Below are 21,940 nucleotides of genomic sequence, written 5' to 3'. Positions count from 1 at the left end.
AAAGAGGGGAAAGTGGGGGTACAAGGGACATTTCCCATTAGATGCATGCTGGCATGGAGGAGCTCCAGGGTAGGTCGGGGACCCGAGGTACCTAGAGAGCAAACCACTAGACCCAGGGGATCCGGGGTATCTAGAGAGCAATGTCGTTGGAGGTCGGGAACCCAGGGGTCCAGAGCCCTGGGGTCGCAGGGTGTCCAGAGAGCTTCTCCTTGTCTCAGCTCTCTGGGACTCCATCTAGCTATCATCGTTGGCCCTCTTTATGGACATGGCATTGATTCCTCACTTCTCCGTGGATGTTGTCATCGTACATAATCACACACAAGGTTCCACTCTGATGTATTAGCCATGTCCCATCTAAATGCAGAGGGAGCTCAATTAGGAGAGAAGTTACCTCACTCTCGATAGCTCCTGCACTAGCCCTTGTCATTTATCCACTTCAGGCTTGAAGGCTTGATGACGGGTTCATGATGATGTCCATGGGATGCTCCATGCCAGGGAGGCTCAGACTACTACCTAGTCTACAATGAGAACAACTTTGATCATTAGAGTAGAGTATATCACGATGGAGTAGTTGTGAGACATCGTTCTGTTGCAATATAACTTGATTTAAGTTTCCCTTTATTATTACAGTTATGCATTGTACCTTGATACTGGTAGGTGAGGAGATTCAAAGCCAGATGGCCTAAATGGAAGCAGGACGCACTTTCCATTGCACTAGGAGGCTCTCCCCGTTGATACCAAACATTTTATAATTTTCCAGTGTGTTGCAATGAGGGCATAAATATTCTAGTGAGTCAATACCAATCATGTCTGATATATGCCTTACACCCACCATATTCTAATGCAGGAAGTGATTTGATTGAGTTAATAAAACATTCTAATTTGATCGACTCAATGCAAAATTTTGATTTGATTTGATTGTCCGTGTCCGACATATAGCTAGAATGATTTGAATTGAGTTAATGCAATTGCCTTGCACCCACCAACAGGTTGATTTGATTGAGTGGATGCAAAATACTACTCCCTCTGTCCCATAATATAAGAACGTTTTTTACACTAGTATAGTGCCAAAAACGCTCTTATATTATGAGACGGAGGGAGTAGTTGATTTGATTGAGTGGATGCAAAATAGTTGATTTGATTGTTTGTGTCCGACATATAGCTAGAAGGATTTGATTTAATTTGACTTGATTGAGTTAATGCAATTACCTTTCTCACCTACTAATGGAGGCTCTTCAAAAGATTTGACTTGACTAAGATATGCGGGACGTGGGGAGGGAAGACTTCACCGACGAAAACCCCAAATTTCAGTTTAGAGAGCTTGTTTCTAATGCTGTAACACAAGTTTGTGACGATGAACAGCTGTAATGCTTCTAGTGTACCACTCTCATCCACACTCCACAGCCATCCTGCCCGCTGTAGACGCTCACAGCGCCTGTGTTTCATTACGTTAATAAAGCTGGATGCCATCATGGGATAGATTGCTGTAGAAGAATCGTGCTGGACGGGTTTATGGTCTTATCCACTGGATGCTTATTTTGGGAGGAAAGACTAATTCTAGCCATGGATGGATTCCGCTGATCCGCTCTGATCTGACGCAAGGCAACACAGTAAATTAGCCCTTATCCTTGCATGCATGCATCAAGTCAAGGTTAGTTGGTACCCCCATCTGAATCCCGAGATATTAGCCAGGTTCTAGCAAGCTGGCCGTGAGTGTTAAGTAGAGTATAAAGCTGCATGCGGATGGTTAGTCCAATCCGGCCCTAGTCACCCGCGATGCAAATCACACTCCTGCCAGGAGGACGTACCTGCCATTTCTAGTAGTTCGTTTCTCTCTCTCTCTCTCTGACTCGGAGGGGCATCAGCCATGGGAGTGGAGGAGCAGGGGAAGAAGAATGGCGGCGATGGGGGTGGGAGGACGAACAAGTACGCTGTCGCCTGCTCCGTCATCGGCTCCATCATCTCCATCCTCATGGGCTACGGTACGTGATCAGAACGAAATGGAGTACCATGCATGCATGTCCATCCCCTGTTCTGTAAGTGAAGTTAGATGTGTGATCTTGTGGATGCAGACACCGGCGTGATGAGCGGCGCGATGCTGTTCATCAAGGAGGACCTCGGGACCAACGACACGCAGGTGCAGGTCCTCGCCGGCATCCTCAACGTCTGCGCGCTCGCCGGCTCCCTCACCGCCGGCCGCGTCTCCGACTGGGTGGGGCGCCGCCGCACCATCTCGCTCGCAGCCTGCATCTTCCTCGCGGGCTCCGTCCTCATGGGCCTCTCGCCCAACTTCGCCACGCTCCTGGCCGGCCGCTGCGTCGCCGGCGTCGGCGTCGGCTACGCGCTCATGATCGCGCCCGTCTACGCCGCCGAGATCGCGTCCGCGGACATCCGCGGCTCGCTCACCTCGCTCCCCGAGATCTGCATCAGCTTCGGCATCCTCATTGGCTACGTGTCCAACTACTTCCTCGCCAAGCTGCCGCTGGTCTACGGCTGGCGCACCATGCTGGGGCTCGGCGCGCTCCCCAGCGCCGTGCTCGCCCTCGGCGTCCTGGCCATGCCGGAGTCGCCCCGGTGGCTCGTCATGCAGGCCCGCCCGGACGAGGCGCTCGCGGTCCTCCGGAAGGTCTGCAACACGGCGGGAGAGGCCGACGTGCGGCTCGCGGACATCAAGAGCGCGGCCGGGTTCGTCGAGGGAGACGACGCGTCCGCGCCCGCGACCGGCAGCGGCGGCAAAGGCGTGTTGAAGGAGATGTTCATACACCCGACGCCGACCGTCCGTCGCGTCCTCGTGGCCGGCCTGGGCATCCACTTCTTCCAGCACCTGAGCGGGATCGAGGCCGTGGTCCTCTACAGCCCGCGGATCTTCAAGGCGGCCGGCATCGCCACCCGCAACAAGATCCTCGCGGCAACCATTGGGGTGGGCGTGACGAAGACGGTGTTCATCATGACGGCGATCCTGCTCGTCGACCGCGTCGGCCGGCGGCCACTCTACCTGTCCAGCCTGGCCGGCATCGTCGCCTCGCTAACCTGCCTCGGCCTAGGCCTCACCGTCATCGAGCACTCGCCTCACGGCCACGGCGCGCCCTGGGCGGTCGTGCTGGCCATCACCACGGTGTTCACCTTCGTCGCCTCCTTCTCCGTCGGCGTGGGGCCCATCACTTGGGCCTACAGCTCAGAGGTCTGGCCGCTCCGGCTGCGCGCGCAGGGCGCCAGCATCGGCGTGGCCATCAACCGCATAATGAACGCCGGCGTGTCCATGACCTTCGTCACCCTGTACAAGGCGATCACCATCGGCGGCGCCTTCTTCCTCTTCGCGGGGTTGGCGGTGGTGGCTGCCACGTTCTTCTACTTCTGTTGCCCGGAGACGCAGGGCAGGCCCCTGGAGGAGATCGAGGAGGTGTTCAGCCAGGGTTGGCACGCCCGGCGGAGGCAGCAGCCGTCGTCGTCGCCGGTGGCCGACAGCAAGGCATAGTGTTTCACGGTGACGGTACAAACCATGTACCAGGACGTGTCCACACTTCGCATGGCCGTAGTGTTTGGTCATAGGATTTTAATAGTAGTGGCTTTTTATTACAAATAGTGCTGCACTTTGGAAGGTTTATTAAAGAGAAAGATAACCTATCAGTACTGTATTGTAGTAGCTGTCGTGAGTGTTGACAAGAAATTTCCAAAACGATCTTCAGAGAAAGAATGGGAATTTTATGGGAAATGTTTATATCTCGCTTCAGTGCAAGTGCTCCTTCGGTCTGCCTTGAAGCTTCGGCCCCGCACTGTAGCTACTGGCCGGCCCGTTCCGTCTGTTTTTTTTTCTTCATCCATGGTGTTTCGTTCCGGTTCATTGAGTTTAGTTCGCTGGGAATGCTAGCTGCTCGGTTGAAACCTTTCCTTTCCAGAGATTATTAGTGAGACTCAAAGTGCGTTCGCACCAGGGAGGATAATCACGGACAATGTTATACTAGTGGCTTATGAATGTCTACACACGATGAAAAAGAGAAGGAAAAGTAAAATTGGTCTATGTGCTGTGAAGCTTGATATGCATAAAGCGTATGATAGTGTTGAATGGGTTTTTTTAAGGCAATCCTTGGCAAGTTGGGGTTCGATGAGCGATGAATTGGACTAATCATGTCATATGTGACCTCTGTCGAGTATAAGGTCCGGTTCAACTCTAATGAAACAAATTCGTTTGTTCCTATTAGGGGTTTAAGACAGGGGGGGGGGGGGGGGCTTACCTCTTCTTGCTATGTGCTAGGAGCAGGGGGAAGGAATACAAGTGTGTCGTGATTCCCCGGTAATATCTCATTTACTCTTCGCCAATGATTCCTTGATTCTTATGAGGGTGGATGATACGAATGTTGTTGCCTTGAAGGGAATTTTAAATGACTATTGTGCGGCTTTAGGGCAACGGGTGAGCATGGCCAAATCATCTATTTATTTCAGTGCAAACACAGATGTGGAGGACAAAGTTGAGGTGTGCCAGACACTTGATATTATGACAGAATCTCTCTCTCATAAATATCTGGGATTACCCTCAATGATAGGTGTGGATCGAGTGGATTGCTATAAGCACTTGATAGAGAGAATCCAAAAACCGATGAACAGTTGAAGGAAAGAACACTATCTTATGGCGGGAAAAGAGGCATTGATTAAGGCAGTAGCCCAAGCCATACCAATGTATGCGATGAGTGTATTCAAATTTCCTAAAAAAAATGCAAAGGAATCACTGATATCATATCGCATTACTGGTGGGGTGATGGAGAAAATCAGCGAAGGATGCATTGGTTTGCTTGGTGAAAGGTGTCTGTTTCAAAGGAGAAAGGAGGCTTAGGCTTTCGCGATGTTAATAGTTTCAATTTGGCTATGCTCGCGAAACAATGTTGGAGACTCGTTGAGAATTAGGAATCTCTTTGCCCCATGGTTGTAAGGTCCAAGTACTACCCATCTAGAGATATCCTAAACTGTCAACTCAAGAAAGGTTCCTCCTATGTATGGCAGAGTATATGAGCTGGCATTCAGACTTTCAAAAAAAGGTGTATTTGGAGAGTGAGAAATGGCATGAAGATCAACATTTGGGAGGATAGTTGGATCCCAAATAGCTCTTTTAGGAAGATAATTACGGTGCGCGGCAACAGAATTCTAACCACTATGAATGAATTGATAGACCCTGTCAATGGAGGATGGGATGAGCAAATTATCAGGGACAATTTTTTGGAACATTGATGCAGAAAGAATACTGTAAATTCCTTTATTCCAGTACGATACAGATGACTTTATCGCATGGCATCTCACAAAGTCTGGTACCTTTGCCGTCCGATCGGCCTACTACATGTAGTGGGAGGATTCCTATTTGGCCCAAAACTCAAGTACATGAGGAATTAGTGGATTAGTGTCACATCCAATATGGAAGATTATATGGAATCTTAAAATGCCAGGGAAGGTATATTTGTATGGAGATGCCTTCACAATGCTATTCCATGTATGGATGTACTGGCTAATCGCCATATCTCAACTTCTGGTTAATGCCCAGTGTGTCAAATACATGCGGAGGATGTAGCGCACACCCTGTTCATGTGCAGTCGAGCAAAAGAAGTATGGCACGCTCTATGATTACTTGAAATCATAGAACAAGCATGCACACCACACTTGTCAGGAGCAGAAATCTTAGAGAATCTGTTATGTAATGCGACTAATAGGAAGCAATATTTGGACGTAGTTCAAATCCCACAGATGATCGTGGCTACCAGCTGGTATATGTGATGGCAGCGGCGTCAAATTGTGAAGAAGGAAGAGGTGCAAGCGCCGGCGAGAACTGGTCCAGCAATCCGAGCCTTAGCACTTAACTATGTGCGCGCAAATGGGAAAACCTGTCGCGACGCCGCGTATGAATCGTTGGAGGAAGCCGCTATCTGGTCAGCTGTCACTTAACGTTGATGCATCCTTTAATGAAGAAAGTTACTCAGGGTCATGTGGAGCTGTCATTTGAGATCACCTTGGCTCTTTCGTTGCTGCATCACCAAGCTTGAATATGCAGCCGATATTGTAGCAGCTGAAGCAGTTGCACTGGTGAAAGGCCTTGAGCTAGCTCTACAACTTGGGATAAAAACTCTTCTGATCCAGATGAACAATTTGATTGTGGTCGAGTCCCTAAAAAGCAACAGTGGGCATTCCATGGTGGCTGCTCCAATCTTTGATGAATGTTGTAACATGATGGAAGATTTCAGGAAGGTCGAAGTAGAACATTGCAATAGAGTCAAATATGGTTGCTCATATATTAGCTCAGAAGGGACGTGTGGAACCTCCGGCTTGTGGATGGACACACCCCCGGGTTTTCTCTCAGTTGCTCTAGCGGATGATGTAAGCATTTTGTGAACAATAAAGCGGCCATGATGGCCTTCCCGTCAAAAAAAAAGTTCGCTGGGTTAACTTCGTGGTTTTCTTCTGTGTCTTTTTTTCATGTGTGGATTTCTTCTCGGTTTTGGCCTGTATTTTAGGTAAGTTATTTCGTTTTTTATTTCTTCACCTGCTTTTTCTTTCATTTTCGGTTTTCATATGTCTGTTCCCTGGATTTTATATTTTCGCTGATTTTCGTGTTTCCTTTTTCTCTTTGGTTTTCTTTTGTTTCTTTCTTTGGTTGTTTCTTTTCTGTTCTAGGTTTTTTTTATTTTTCTTTGTTTTTTATTTCTTTCTTAGTTTTCATTAGTTTTCTTAGTTTGTCTTCATTTTTTTATTTTTCTTTATCTTTGTTTGTGTCCTCATCGGTTTTAACAGTTTTTGGGGTTTTTTTATTTTTATTTGTTCTCGGGGTGTTTCTTTTGTTTCTTTCTTCCACTTCTTAGGTTTTCATCTTTTTTTTCCTTTTTTCTTCGACACATGTCGACATTTTTCATCCGCACTTAATATTTTGTCTATACACCACGAATATTTTTTGGTACATGTTTAGAACTTTTTAGGTGATTAACATTTTCAAGAATTAATGTTTGATTACTAATTTTTCCATACACATTGTACATATTAGGTATATATCAGGAATATTTTTAATAAATGTTTAATTTTTTTAAAAAATATGACCAATAAATTTTTATATGTTATCTACAATTTATAAATTTTAATTTTTATGTTAATTTTTTCATACATGTTCTACATTTTTCGTATACATCAGGAACATTTGTTTTTATACATTTCACATTTTTTAAATAGATTATTAACATTTTCAAATATTTCTGTTTCATGACTATTTTTTGTACGCATTGTACATTTTCTATGGACACCAGGAACATTTTTTATGCACGTTTAACATATTTGACATATATGATGAATATTTTTCCCAATTTTTTATGTTAATTTTTTAATACACGTTCTACATTTTTTTATTCATTAGGAACATCTTTTCGTACACGTTTAACATTTTGATACAGATGATTATATTTTCAAAATATTTATTTTTGGAAGTCTACTCTTTTCATACACATTATATATTTTTTCTGCACATCAGGAACATTTTTTTATACATGTTTAACATTTCCCAAGTAAAATATTAACATTTTTAAAACTTAGTTTGCTTTATGTCTACCTTTTCTATACATCAGGAACATTTTTTTTACATGTTTAACATTTCCCAAGTAAATGATTAACATTTTTAAAAACTTACTTTGCTTATGTCTACCTTTCCTATACTCAGTATATATTTTTATATAAATCAAAATATAATTTTATACACATCTAATATTTTTGAAAAACATATGTAAGGCATATGTTTTTCATATATATGTTAGAAAAATTTGGAATTATAAATAAATGTAAAAAAGAAACAAAAGAAAACATGAAAACAAGAAAATAAATGTTATAGTGGACTCTCGCATGCAATTGGCCTTCTCTGTAATGCGCTCGCTTTAGGCTAGGCGACCGTCCAACTCGCGTGGAGCGAGGAGGTATTCGAAATCAATAATTAAGGAGTATTTTTTGCAAAGATCACTCCCCTCCTCAGGTTGCGACAAGCGGTGCACTGCATGCATGCCACTTGTCACAATCTGGAGGTTTTCCTTTTTTTAGACTTGTTTATTCAAAATGTTTTATTTCTTAAACCACGCGTCTAAATTTTAAACTGTTTTCACCATTGGATACTCGCATCGAGATCTTCAAAACTAGATACCATGTTGATAGGTTTTGAATTTTTTTACAAAAAAACCGAACCGGGAGCGCATTTTTTCCTTTTCGAAGGGGCACGAGTGTGCCTCTCACAAAAGCAAATTCATGCCTCCACGAGAAAAAAATCCATGCGTCTCGAAAAGACAAAAAAATATGTTTTTTTTTACTTTTACTGTGCCTCTTGAGGAAGAAATCCGTGCCACTGCGAGAATTAAATCGTACTTTCCAGGATAAAGGAAAAAAAGAAAACACTTTCTTTCCCCTTTTACGAGAGGCATGATCTCGCAGAACCAAATCCGTGCTTTGACGAGAAGGAAATGCATGCCTCTTGAGGAAAGAAAAAAAGGGTTTTTCCCCTTTTTAGGGTGGCATGACTGTACCTCCCACGGAAGCAAATCCATGACTCCATGAAAAGTAAATCCGTGTCACTCGTGAAAGAAAAAAACCACATTTCTTTTCCTTTTTTGAGAGGCACCATAGAAGCAAATATGTGCCAAAAGTGTATTCGTGTCTCTCGTGAAAAGAAAAGCGCGTTGTTTCCTTTTCCAAGTTGCACGACTTTGCCTCTCATGGAAGCAAATTTGTGCCTCTCGTGGAAGGCAAAAATATGTTTTTCTCTTTTCCGAGAGACACGACTCATGGAAGCAACTCCGTGCCTCCACGAGAAGTAAATCGGTACCTCTCGTAGAAAGAAAAAAATGAAAACATTTTTTTTCATGCACGACTGCGCCTCGTGGAAGCAAATCCGTGCCTCACGTAGAACGAAAAAAAGCACGTTTTCATTTACTTTTCCGATTATGCCTCTCACAGAGCAAATCTGTGCTTCCACGAGAAGTAAATCATGTCTCTCGAGGAAGAAAAAAACGTATTTTTCATGATTTTTTTAAGTTGATTCAAAAGCTAAGAAAAACTGAAAAGCTAAAAAACTAAAAAAGACCATCTAAAAGCCGAAAACACGTACGAAGAAAATGAGGAACACATGACGGCTGCTGAGAGCGCGTCAAGTGGCAGGCTTCCCAGCCCATCCAAAGTGACCCGCTGATTAGTTGCTCCACACGAGGTATAGCCACGCCCGTTAGGTTAATCAAAAGAAAAAGCCACACCCGTCAGGGGCCACGTTTCGTATGGATTACACGTACACTACCCCCTATGCTGCTTTCTTGCGCCCCCTTTCTCCATCCGATCTATATCTGTGGGAATGTATCCGATGCACCGGATGCTATGGAACATTTTTAAAAATCTGAGAAAATTCTAGCACGTTAATGCAACACCAACGTATGATGTTACAAAATTTCGTATACAAATTCAAAATATTTTTTGAGATACAAATTTGACAAATTTGACATCAGTGTTATAATGGGCCAAGTCTAAAGCCCAAGTTTATATACTATTCAGCGTTGAATTTGTCATTCTTGTTTTTCGACTTATGTTTCGAATTTTGACTTGAAATTTCATGACAACCTACATTGATGTTGTGTTAGCGTACTAATTTTTATGTATAATTTTTTGAACATTTTAAAAGCACAATGTGAGTTTGGTGCACCGGTAGCACCACAAGCTCCGATGCACCAGATATTTTCCCCTATACCGGTCACCACACCATCTCCTCTGGCCGTGCCACTTACTTCAATCCACTGCAGCCAGTTGGAACCAGTTGTGGTGGTGCGAGCGGAGCCCTGGGGGCTGGGGACGAGCGGGCCACGGTGGTGCTGCTAGCAGGCGATGCGCCGGGGATGAGGCTGCGAGCCCAAACATGGAGGAGTTGTGACCGCGTAACGGTGGTGCAAGCCTTAAGCAGTCTAGCGGTGTCGTCCCTATCCACACGAGCACTACAACTAGCGCAGTGCTAAGCCGGGACCGTCGTTAACTTTTGTGCACATAGCAATACTCCCCCATGCATACTGCACACTTGGAAAAAATTCTCCCTGCATACATAGTTACATACAGCAACATAAAAGAATGATTCACTCTCCATCAACATCAATAAACATAATTTTCGCAAAAGAAGACATGAAAAACTTTTATTACCATTTGTCACACTTGTTATATATGTAGGATGCAACACAAATACCTGGAGCAGAATGCATATATAGAGGCCTTGTGACAATGAGTTGAGATATTTAATGTTTCAAGTGATGGCTATCCAGAAACACAGATGGGTTCTTCTTTTAGAACCGCTAACACCTCTGAGGTGTTTGTTTTGGGTCTGTCTGTCCCAAACAAACCCCATGAAAGTTGGTGCATTTGGTCCTCAGCAATAATCTTCGCCACCGAAATGTCCTTTTCTTTTTTCATCTTTGCCTTGGAAATAGTCTCATCTTTAAATTCCGTTGCCGTTAGAGTGTTGATCCCATGCCGGCCCTCTATCAGTTCCCTTGCCTTTTTTACTTAGGCTGTCCATCCATTCGGTGTACTGGCCACATACATAGTACACCATGCCGCCTATGGGAGTCATCAGGATCATAATTGTGTGGACGACGAAGCTCTGGATCACTCCCTTACACTCCTCGACGAGCAGATTGAATCCTAAGATGACCTTCTCCATACCCATCTTGTGTTCCACCCTCGTTTCCTCGGAAAACCTAATGAACTCACCCAAAACCAAGGTGGAGGCAATTGTTGCGGGGAATGGAGATTCATGGATCAAGGCAGGCTTCTTGGTGGGAGTGCATAGCGGCTGCATCTGCATTGTTAACACTAGAGCTAGGGCGATGATGATGGCCGACTTGTAGCACTGCTTGCCGCACCTGGACTTGGGCTTCCCCGACACCAGCGGTAGCAAGGTGAGGGATAGAATGGTGACATACCTCATCATGCACCAAGTAGGTGATCCGATAATGGTTTATGAAGGCAACGAGGCCAACGAGTGTGGCTTTTGCGTGGGAGAAAATGGAAGGGAAGGTAGCGAAGGATTCAGAGATGTCGACCAGTGTGTCCAACATACATTTTGTCACCATGAAGGAGAGGCCGATGATATATACTCACCGGCACCAACTTGGGGTAATTGTTGAACTTGTCTGGCGCAAGCAGTATTTGGGCCCAGGCGCCTAGCCACATGACCACTAGAAACGACAACACCACTAGAAAGGACAGTGCCATGAGTGCAAGAAGTGGTGTGAGGACTATGTCGGAGACACTGAAAGGCTTCATGCACATATGCAACAGCACGAGCGTGAGGCCGACGATGAACGAATCCTTCATCGAATCCAACAGCTTACACGATAGTGCCATCGAGCACACGATATAGATGAGATAGCCAGCAAGGCCAACAAATGTTGCTTTCATGTCGAAGTCAATGGAAGGCTTCTCGAACGGTGTGCCCCACATCATGTTTAACAACACGAGGGTGAGGCCAACAATGACCATGAGCGCCAACTCAGGGTGGACGTACCGCATGGGACACCAAATGTGTAATTTGCAGATGGCGCCCGTGGCTATGACGAGGACCGGACACGACAACGCCACCATGCACATGACATAGACGAGGTAGCCCGCAAGGAAAACAAGGGTGGCCATCATGACTGACGCACTGTCGGAATGCTTCATGAACATATCCATCACGGTGAAGGTGACGCCAACGACGATCATGAATATCCAATAGGGGCAATTCTCCCCGGGTTGTGTCTGCAGCCCTGCACGGCACACGGAGACGGACATGATGAGCACCATAAACGACAATGCCATCATGCACGCGATAGCCAGCGAGCCCAAGAAAGATGGCTGCCAAGATGGAGGGGAATTCAGTGACCTGAGCAGGCCGCATCATATCCTACCGCGACGAACTCATCCGCAACCGAGAGACAAAGTCGTTCAACCATCGATGATATACATCATCCAAGAGGCATGTGCAAGTATTGTGGCCATTTGAAACAACTAATAGGTTGGTGGCCAAGTGGTGCGCAAATCATCGAGCAAGTAAGTTGTTCTATGTGTTAGTCATTTGGCCGGCTATGTTCTATGTGTTGGTCATTTGGCCAAATATGCAAGCTGTTCACAATGTTTTTCTTTGTAGTCTTCCCGTACATGCAACTTGTTCTGTAAGGTGAAGAAGAGGAACTTCGTCCTCTCGCATTTTTTGGTTGAAGTTGAGTGGGCAACCCAAGGTGTAGAAGAGAAAAAAGACTAAGCTCGAAGAGAAGAGGGTTGAGATCATGGTCTCTTCGAAGGATTTAAAAATGTTGACCTTGAAGATGAAGGGGTTGGATGACGATGTAAGAATGATCATGCAAGCCGCACGTCTTAGGATGTTGAAGCGCTTGGAAGAGCGGCTAGAGACGACGGAGAAGGGGGCGGCCAAGAAAGATGCGGATGGCGAGGATGAGCCGGTGACAGAGTGAGCGTGGAGGTTCGGATAGCCGGTCCGGAATGGATTGCCGGACTGTGATACTTTTGTGACCGGATATGTAAAAACTATGAACACCGGCCTCTCTTTTGTTGTGATTGGGCGCTATGTGATCACGCACTATGTATTGAAATTTAAATTGGCCGGACCTGGACGAACACTTAAGGAATGTGGTTGGATGGCCAACTCTTTCATCTATGTCCACGGACTAGTCTAGACCAGTTTACGGACAAATAGTGTGTCGGGTCAGTATTGGAGTTGCCCTAAACGCCATACACCATAACAGTAGGACTATATATTGATTAGTAGGTTTTTGTGCTGATTTTTTTCCGTAGCGAGGCACAAACAAGTACCTTACTCAACATAACAGTAGGACTATATATTCATCCATAAGCACCGCACGTACATCAATACAAGTTACATATTTTTTGCGTCGATCAATACTACAACTACAACTTACATGAATCGTAGTAAGATCCATAGCCAGTGTTAACATCTTATCACAGTCGACCGTGATCATCACAGCTCGATTATTTATTCAATATATATACGCTGCTACGTACATGAACGCAAGCATGCATGCATAGCCACACACGTACGTATAGCCTAGTATGGGCTCTCCCCCAAGAGGTTGCCCGGCGGGTTGTAGCTGCAGATGATGAAGACGCCGAAGCCGCTGGCACACACGACGCGGGCGCAGCCGATGGCCGTCGAGTCGCGCCACACCACCTGCGTGTAGGTCAAGCACGTCTTGAGCGCCGGCGCTGAGCAGGTGTTGCTGTCGTGGTCGTAGTACTGCTTGTTCGACACCCACAGTGCCACGGCGTCCGCCGCTGTCCAGTCGGCCCCACTGCCTCTGAAGAGGTTCTCCCCGTACGGATGGCCCGCCGGAGAAGTTTTCAGCCGGCAGTCGCCGCGGCGCTGCCTCGCGTACGCCTGCGCGTACGCGGCCACCGTCTCGTTCCAGATCACCGGCCCGACGCCCACGTCGGCGCGCGCCGCGTTGTGGGCTTCCACGAAGTCCTCCGGCGAGTTCTGGGCCGTGGCCACCATGACGGACGCGAGAGCTAAGAGCAGTACCGCTGATAGCTTCGGCGAGTACTCCATTGCTAAGCCTAATACAAAATTAAGGGTGGGAAGATGTGTATGCGAATGTATCTGTAACGATGATATAGGCTGCCACCGTGAGCTGTGTATTTATACTGCCTGAACAAGATCGATGGCTTCTCTAAGCTAAGTTTGTAAACTCTGATAATAGAAAAGAAATTCAGATAACTTAAAATTTGCAAACCGTGTCGGAATAATTCAAGCTGATGGAACAGAATGCATTTTATCTGCAGCTGTCCAGCTCACTGAGTTAGTCAGTCATCGTGACAGCTGTAACGCGTTATTTCTTCTGAGATATGATTGTTCCAAAACGCATTTTATCTGCAGCTGTCCAGCTCACTGAGTTAGTCAGTCATCGTGGAACCTGTAAAGTGTTATTTCTTCTGCGATTGACTCTTCAGAGTAGCTTCGTCACTGATATTTACATACTGGAATGCATTGACATGGCCCAATTATTTGACATAGGAAATTGGTATAGCAAGTTGACATTGGAATCATGGAATGCATTGATAAATTCGGGTGTCCTTCTCTAATCGGTACCTAGCCGACCCCTCAAAAGCTTCATAGGAGGATAACTTTTACTCTAGCCGCCTCTTAGTCCCTAAATATACTCGCCTGCGGCCGGCTGGAGTAATTTTTTTTCCGCTCCGAAGACGCCATCGCACCTCCCGTTCCATCCGCGGCCCAGCCCCGGACCGCCGCCGCCGCACCCCACCGCGGCCCACCATTCGCCGGTCACCCTAGAGCAGAACGTGAGCGGAACGATGACGAGAATGTGGTGGAGGCGTCAGTCGCCGGAGCTTGAGATGCAGCGGACGAAGGCGAGATAGAGGAGGCGGCCTATGCGTGGTTGCCTCTAGCGCGGATGAAACCAACAGCATGAACGAAGAGGGACATGGCCACACGTCATGTGGTCGCCGATGACGCATCCTCCTCGCTCGTGTTGCTCGTCCTGACGTGGTTACTATCATCACCACTTGCCGTGAAGACGCATAGCAAGTGTTCGATGAAATGTACGAGGCAAGTGTAAGTTTTAGGGAGCTAAGTTTAGGGGTTCGGTTAAGAACCACACATTTTTTAGAGTAGGGAAGATACTCCTCTATGATACTCAGTGGTTTACTCACTTAAATTATAAGGAATCAGTTAGGGATGCTTTATGCACATTAGTCAAACCAGCCACCATAATCCTTCAATTATTCTGGATTAAATCTACATTGATCACTTCCAACGGCCTTCTGTGGATAATCGAAATTTAGTGGTGGCTTTTGAGGTCTCCTAGTTAAATATCTTCCCCTAATTTAATCTTGCTTCTTAGGATTGCTGGCATACTATGAAATTATGTTCCAGTCGGACGAATCATATGGCATCATCTATGGAGACAGATAAATTAATTTAGATGATGACGCACTATCTACATTTGTTGCACTTTGCTTACATCTCACGGGCGATCTTGAAGTGACTACATTATTATCTAAATGTGGTGATCATTTTTTCTTTGAGAAAACATCACTCCATAGCCTATATCAATCAAAGTTCAGGGAAAAAGAAACTAGAAAATTAGGGCAAATAAAAATACCGTCCCTGTCCTACGCTATAAGACATGTAGAGGGACAATATGATCTCGTTATCTTCAATCTAGACTTCGATTGCCGACCTCTGTCAATGCCAATTGATGCGGAGTATCCCAAGGCCATCCCATGGACCCAACTACATCTTCTACGACATCTCTTGGACCCATGACACGAGCATGTGCAAGAGCCCTTGAAACCGAGGTGACATCTCTCCTCTCACATTTCCACTTTGATGCACATGAGACATGGCTACTACCTCATACGGACACTTTGTGCATTCTCAGGTATCATGGAGAAGCTAAGGAGCAAGGAGAAGAGGAAGAGGAAGAGGAAGATGGACGTGAAGACGGAGACAAAGAAGAAGAGAAGATCGAAGTCCCCAGGCTCAGGACGACCGACAGATCCCGGACGTCCGACGACCTCCAGGCTCCGGACGACCGGCGTTTCCACACCCGAGCCAAAACCCACGGACATCCGACGCCCGGACATCCGACCCCGACCGGACGTCCGACCGATGACCACCCGAGAAGAATCTACGGACGTCCGACAGGCACCGGACGTCCGGACCCTCGCGATCCTCCGGACGACCGGTGACCCCCGGACGTCTGACGCCTGTGCACCGTTTCGAGTTGGGCCGCAGCCCATGTACCCCTTCGCCCCCTCTTTTGCACTAGGACTATATATACTCCACCTCGTCCAACTTTCTAGGGTTAGCAAAGGATTAGCTCATATTTTGTGTGAGAGCTTTGCTCATCCACTTGGTTACCTTCTCCTCGGAGATTCAAGCCTCCTACGGAGAAGATCCCCAAGCGGATTCAAGACCCCTCTTTAGGGAAGAACATCAAGACCTCCTCACGGAGAAGACCATTACCCTTGTATCGTCCTTGGTTGATCGTGTACCGTGTGAACCCTATGTATCCGATGATCTATCACATGTGTAACTTGTTCTTGTTGGTTTAGTGTTTCTCTTGTGTTTTCCCCGTGTTTTCCCTCGTTTCCCTCCTTGTGTTCTCATGTTCATCGCGGGATCCGCTCCTATCGTGAAAGATCGGGCTATAGGGTTCCTACCCTACATCAGCTTGGTATCATGAGCCACGTTGATCATGATTTCGGAGCCACCCCGTTGTGTTTCTAGCCTAGTTTTTGTTGTTTTTCGTCCTAATTCAAAAATTCCCCACAAAAATAGCCCCGGTTTTTTTTTGACTTGTTAGTGTGTTGAGATTTTGTTGGTTTGGATCCGTGGATTTGCTCTGTTTTGAGTGGATCTAGCTTTTCCCCTCTTTCCCCATTCTTTCCATCCACAAAATCATCCGGATTTGACCATTTTCGCCATCTCCACCTAGAACCCTAGCTGTTCATCCCGTGCCCGAAAATCGCCCAGGCACCGAACGTCCGACGACCGGACGACCGGCCCAGACCGGGCGTCCGACCGACACTGACAGAAGTGAATTTTTCAGTGTAGTTACCACCACTGCCCCACATTTCCGCATACACACTCAAACCACCAATACACCATCACCACTTCCGCATACCACCACCATTTGGACTATTTCGCACTCCGACACGTGTTGCCACTTCTAGATTTGAGAATTTGAGTTGCAGTTCCGTATCCTTTCGTGTTTCGGCTACCTAGGTACGGTTCAACATCAACATCACTGCCGCTCATCTTCGCCACGTACGCGTCATCAACAACGACCACCTCGACTACACCTTGGTATTCGTGCCACCATTTTTGACACCATACCGGAAGCAAGAACGGTAACCTTGTCTTGGTATTGGACATATCACTCTTGCCATTACATTGATAGCCATCATAGCCTTATTCCTTTGCGTTGCTTACCCATCGAGACTAGCCATTGAGTATTGCCGGCAACTAGACTTGTGCACATTAGTGGTCATACTTCCCATAGTATACATACATCATTGTTGTATATATTGGTATCATCTCTTGTGTCACAACGTTGTCATCGCATACACAATTGCTATCTTGGTTCGTGAAGCATCGCATGAGAAAAAGAGCTCCAACATCAAAGAGCCAAACAAGCTTTTAAGCAAAGAGGAAAGATAAGCAAAGAGCTTTTAAGCAAGAATCATAGCATCATACAACATTAAGATTGTCATACTCGATCATCTTGGATCATATCATAGAAACACCTTGCATAGAGCATACTTGGGATAGAAGTCGTTGCATTTTTGCTAAGTAGGTTGTGCACAAGTTATTGTATCCGCCTATTGTGCAATCGTGCTAGCGTCTCTCTAGTGTTGTGCAACAAGAGCATTTTTGTGATTCCACATTTTGTCTCATCCTTGGTTGCCCAACCCCACTTATCTATTTGCGTGTGTGTTTCCGTGTACCTTATATGCTTGGTCTACTTGTTACATTGCATCTTGCGAATCTTTTACAACATTATTGAAGATCACTTACAATTGCATCAAATTTTGTGCCACCATCCTAACCAAGCTCCACCATAAGCTTTTACTTGTGTAGGCCTGAGAAACCGACAAGAGCTAGTACCAATTGTGCTATTTCCTGGTCGTACATTGGAGTGATCATCGATCCACTTTCAACTTCAGTCAAGGTACATTTGGTATTCGTTCTTCTCTTTCTACCACTCACATTGTGTATCTTGGAATGATGGATAGGCCAAGTACTTATACCAACCCACTCTTCATTGAGCACAATGACGACATGAACTCGTATGTCACCAAGAGCCACCTCTTTGGTGCACAACGTGCTTTGAATCAAGAGCAACAAGCCATGAGTGAATGCATCGACAACCTCGCCGCCGACTTGCGACTCTCCGAGCAACGTACAAGGGACTACTTCGACCACAAGCTCGACGGTCACAAGCAAGAGAATGACGCAAGGATGGACGAAATTCGCACTTTGTTGCTCAACCGCTCTTCTTCCACTTCATCCTCATCAAGAAGGACCCGCTCAAGTCAACACTCCGACTTCACCCTCTCCAGCTCAAGTACACCGACATCGAACACTCTACGCCGTGCCGCGCGCAACGATCGTCAAGCAAGCCTCAATCCTCTACGCGACACCGACTCTCAAGAGCGTCGACGACGTCAAACCCAAGAGGCTTTTGCGCTAGCACGAGAACCAACAACAACGCCAACATGAAGAGGAAGAGCGAGCGCGTCTACATCGAGTTGCACAAGATGTCGAGGCACAACGCCAAGAAGAACAACTCCGTGAAGCTCAAGCACTTGCGGCGCAACAAGCCCTCCAAGATTCAAGTAGAGCCATAGCCAACCGAGGCCGACAAGCTCGAGAACAAGAAGAAGCATTTCGCAAAGAAATTCAAGAACGAAGATTTCAACCTCGCGTGCATCGTCAAGTTCCTCGAGCTCGACAAGCTCCTCCACAAGTTCGCCAAGAACATCAAGTTCATCAAGAGCATGACGACAATGGAAATCCTCCACGACAAGAGCAACATGAGGTTGACAATCCTCCTCACCAAGAGCGACACGAGCTTGACAATCATCTACAACATGGGCGTCATCATCCCCGACCCCAACACAATGAAGAGAAACGCTATGGCAAGCTGAAGTTCACCATGCCCAAGTTCAATGGAAGCAACGATCCCGAAGAGTACCTTTCATGGGCATTGAAGGTCGACAAAATCTTCCGTTTGCACAACTATGAAGAAGAGAAGAAGATCGCAATGGCATCCCTTGAGTTCCAAGACTATGTCCTCATTTGGTGGGAACAAGTTATCGAGCGCCGAGAGGCAAGAGGTGAACCACTGATACGTCTCCAACGTATCTATAATTTTTGATTGCTCCATGCTATATTATCTACCGTTTTGGACATTGTTGGGCTTTATTATCCACTTTTATATTATTTTTGGGACTAACCTATTAACCGGAGGCCTAGCCCAGAATTGTTGTTTTTTGCCTATTTTAGGGTTTTGAAGAAAAGGAATATCAAACGGAGTCCAAACGGAATGAAACCTTCGGGAACGTGATTTTCTCAACGAAGAAGACCCACGAGACTTGGACCCTACATCAAGGCACAAGAGAGGAGGCCACGAGGTAGGGGGCGCGCCTGCCTACCCCAGGCGCGCCCTCCACCCTCGTGGGCCCCCTGTTGCTCCACCGACGTACTTCTTCCTCCTATATATATCCACGTACCCCAAACGATCAGATATGGAGCCAAAACCCTAATTCCACCGCTATAACTTTCTGTATCCACGAGATACCATCTTGGAGCCTATTCCGGACTTCCGTCAAAGGGGGCATCGATCACGGAGGGCTTCTACATCAACACCATAGCCTCTCCGATGAAGTGTGAGTAGTTTACCTCAGACCTACGGGTCCATAGTTAGTAGCTATATGGCTTCTTCTCTCTTTTTGGATCTCAATACAATGTTCTCCCCCTCTCTTGTGGAGAACTATCGATATAATCTTCTTTTTGCAGTGTGTTTGTTGAGACCGATGAATTGTGGGTTTATGATCAAGTCTATCCATGAATAATATTTGAATCTTCTCTGAATTCTTTTATGTATGATTGGTTATCTTTGCAAGTCTCTTCGAATTATCAGTTTGGTTTGGCCTACTAGATTGATCTTTCTTGCAACGGGAAAAGTGCTTAGCTTTGGGTTCAATCTTGCGGTGTCCTTTCCCGGTGACAGTAAGGGCAGCAAGGCACGTATTATATTGTTGCCATCGAGGATAACAAGATGGGGTTTTCTTCATATTGCATGAGTCTATCCCTCTACATCATGTCATCTTGCTTAATGTGTTACTCTATTTCTAACTTAATACTCTAGATGCATGCTGGATAGCGGTCGATGAGTGGAGTAATAGTAGTAGATGCAGGCAGGAGTCGGTCTACTTGTCTCGGAGGTGATGCCTAATCATGCCTAGATATTCTCATAACTATGCTCAATTCTGTCAATTGCTCAACAGTAATTTGTTCACCCACCGTAGAATACCTATGCTCTCGAGAGAAGCCACTAGTGAAACCTATGGCCCCCGGGTCTATCTTGATCATATTGATCTCCTACTACTTAGTTATTTCCTTTGCTATTTAATTTGCCTTTATTTTACTTTGCATCTTTATCACAAAAATACCAAAAATATTATCTTTATCATATCTATCAGATCTCACTCTCGTAAGTGGCCTTATAGGGATTGACAACCCCTATTTGCGTTGGTTGCGAGGATTTATTTGTTTTGTGCAGGTACTAGGGACTTGCGCATAGCCTCCTACTGGATTGATACCTTGGTTCTAAAAAACTGAGGGAAATACTTACGCTACTTTGCTGCATCATCCCTTCCTCTTCGAGGAAAACCAACGCAGTGCTCAAGAGGTAGCAAGAAGGATTTCTGGCCGTTGCCGGGGAGGTCTACGCAAAAGTCAACATACCAAGTACCCATCACATACCCTTATCTCCCGCATTACATTATTTGCCATTTGCCTCTCGTTTTCCTCTCCCCCACTTCACCCTTGCCTTTTTATTCGCCCTCTCTCTCTCTATCCTCCCTCTCTTTCTATATTTGCCTCTTTTTGCCCGTTTGCTTTTTGTTTGCTTGTGTGTTAGTTTGTTTGCTTGTCGTTATGGCTAGTCCTTTACCTTCTGTCTCTATGTCTGAAATTGGGGAAACTATGGTTGACAATAATTCTGATGCTCCTACTAAAGAACCCACTATTTCACATACAAAAAGATTCTGTGTTGGTAGTGGTAATATTATTGGAAAAGGAGTTATTCAAAATTTCATTACTTGTGCCGGTACTTTACCTTCTATGGGCAGTTCTATCCTTCATAGAACTAGTAGTCTTGCGGACGCTATTGCCATGCTTGTAGTTGAACTTGAAAGACAATTCATGCACATGCATCCTTCCATACAAAGGATTTTTCTGGAATTTTCTAATATTGAGCATTCTTCTGTTAAGTGTGCCACTACTATCTTTTTGGATCATGAGTTTAGATTCATAATAAAAGAGGCGAAAGAAATCTTTACACATTATAGGGTGGACGCTTGCCGTCCTCCCATAGAGGCTATCCTCTTTGATCAAGAAGAAATAATGCGTTTTCAATCTCTAGACTATGTTGCTTTCAATGAAAATCTTAGAAAAAGGGTTCCTACCAATGTTTTAGTTCACAGAATCTCTGAACTTAATGATGATTTGGCTATTCGAAATAATGAACTAGGATATTCTCTTGAATATAGGCTCACAAAGTTCTGTCAAAAGAATGCTTATAATGATGAATTGGTTGTGCAATATGAAGGACCAAAGGAGGAACCTATACCTCCCAAGGTTGATCTTGGGGACTTTTGTCCCATTAAATTTAGCCATTTTGATTACTTTTGCTTGCCTCAAAGAAAACTTGCTGCCGAACGTAGAGAATATGAGATGAGTTTTAATAATCTATCTTACTATTATGGCAATACCTAGATCTATTCTCGCTTGTTATGCCTAGCTAGGGGCGTTAAACGATAGCGCTTGTTGGGAGGCAACCCGATTTTATTTTTATTCCTTGCTTTTTGCTTCTGTTTAGTAATAAATAAATTATCTAGCCTCTGTTTTGGTTGTGTTTTTTGTGTTTAATTAGTGTTTGTGCCAAGTAAAACCGTTGGGAAGACTTGGGGAAAGTCTTGTTGAACTTGCTGTAAAAAAGAGAAACTTTAGCGCTCACGAGAACTGCTGTCATTTTTATTTGGAAAGTGATATTTAGTTAATTATTTTTGCAGATGATTAATAGATAAATTCCTCATGTCCAGCAATTTATTTTAGAATTTTTGGGGTTCCAGATCTTGC

At 45.5% G+C, this 21,940-nt stretch overlaps 1 protein-coding gene and 1 pseudogene across 1 annotated transcript; one reads left to right on the top strand and one right to left on the bottom strand.

Annotated features, from left to right (window-relative positions):
* Positions 1–1,778: 1,778 nt before the first annotated feature.
* Positions 1,779–3,682, top strand: LOC125506159 (putative polyol transporter 6). Its single transcript, XM_048671022.2, has 2 exons — positions 1,779–1,982; positions 2,073–3,682. The coding sequence occupies exons 1-2, from the start codon at positions 1,868–1,870 to the stop codon at positions 3,473–3,475; spliced, it is 1,518 nt and encodes a 505-aa protein (XP_048526979.2). The 5' UTR covers positions 1,779–1,867; the 3' UTR covers positions 3,476–3,682.
* Positions 3,683–12,767: 9,085 nt separating this feature from the next.
* On the bottom strand, positions 12,768–13,657 carry LOC147973230 (pathogenesis-related protein 1 pseudogene; annotated as a pseudogene).
* Between the last annotated feature and the right edge of the window lie 8,283 nt (positions 13,658–21,940).

This window comes from Triticum urartu, chromosome 5A (assembly GCF_056163025.1).
Source record: "Triticum urartu cultivar PI428250 chromosome 5A, HENAU_Tu73, whole genome shotgun sequence".
Lineage (NCBI taxonomy): Eukaryota > Viridiplantae > Streptophyta > Magnoliopsida > Poales > Poaceae > Triticum > Triticum urartu.
This window is presented reverse-complemented; position numbering and strand designations above follow the sequence as displayed.

What these genes read in the sequence shown, in the direction of transcription:
- LOC125506159 (XM_048671022.2), top strand. Translation starts at nt 1,868, where the DNA reads ATGGGAGTGGAGGAGCAGGGGAAGAAGAATGGCGGCGATGGGGGTGGG. An exon ending in CTCCATCCTCATGGGCTACG is followed by an intron (nt 1,983 to 2,072) that starts GTACGTGATCAG and finishes TTGTGGATGCAG; the next exon opens with ACACCGGCGTGATGAGCGGC.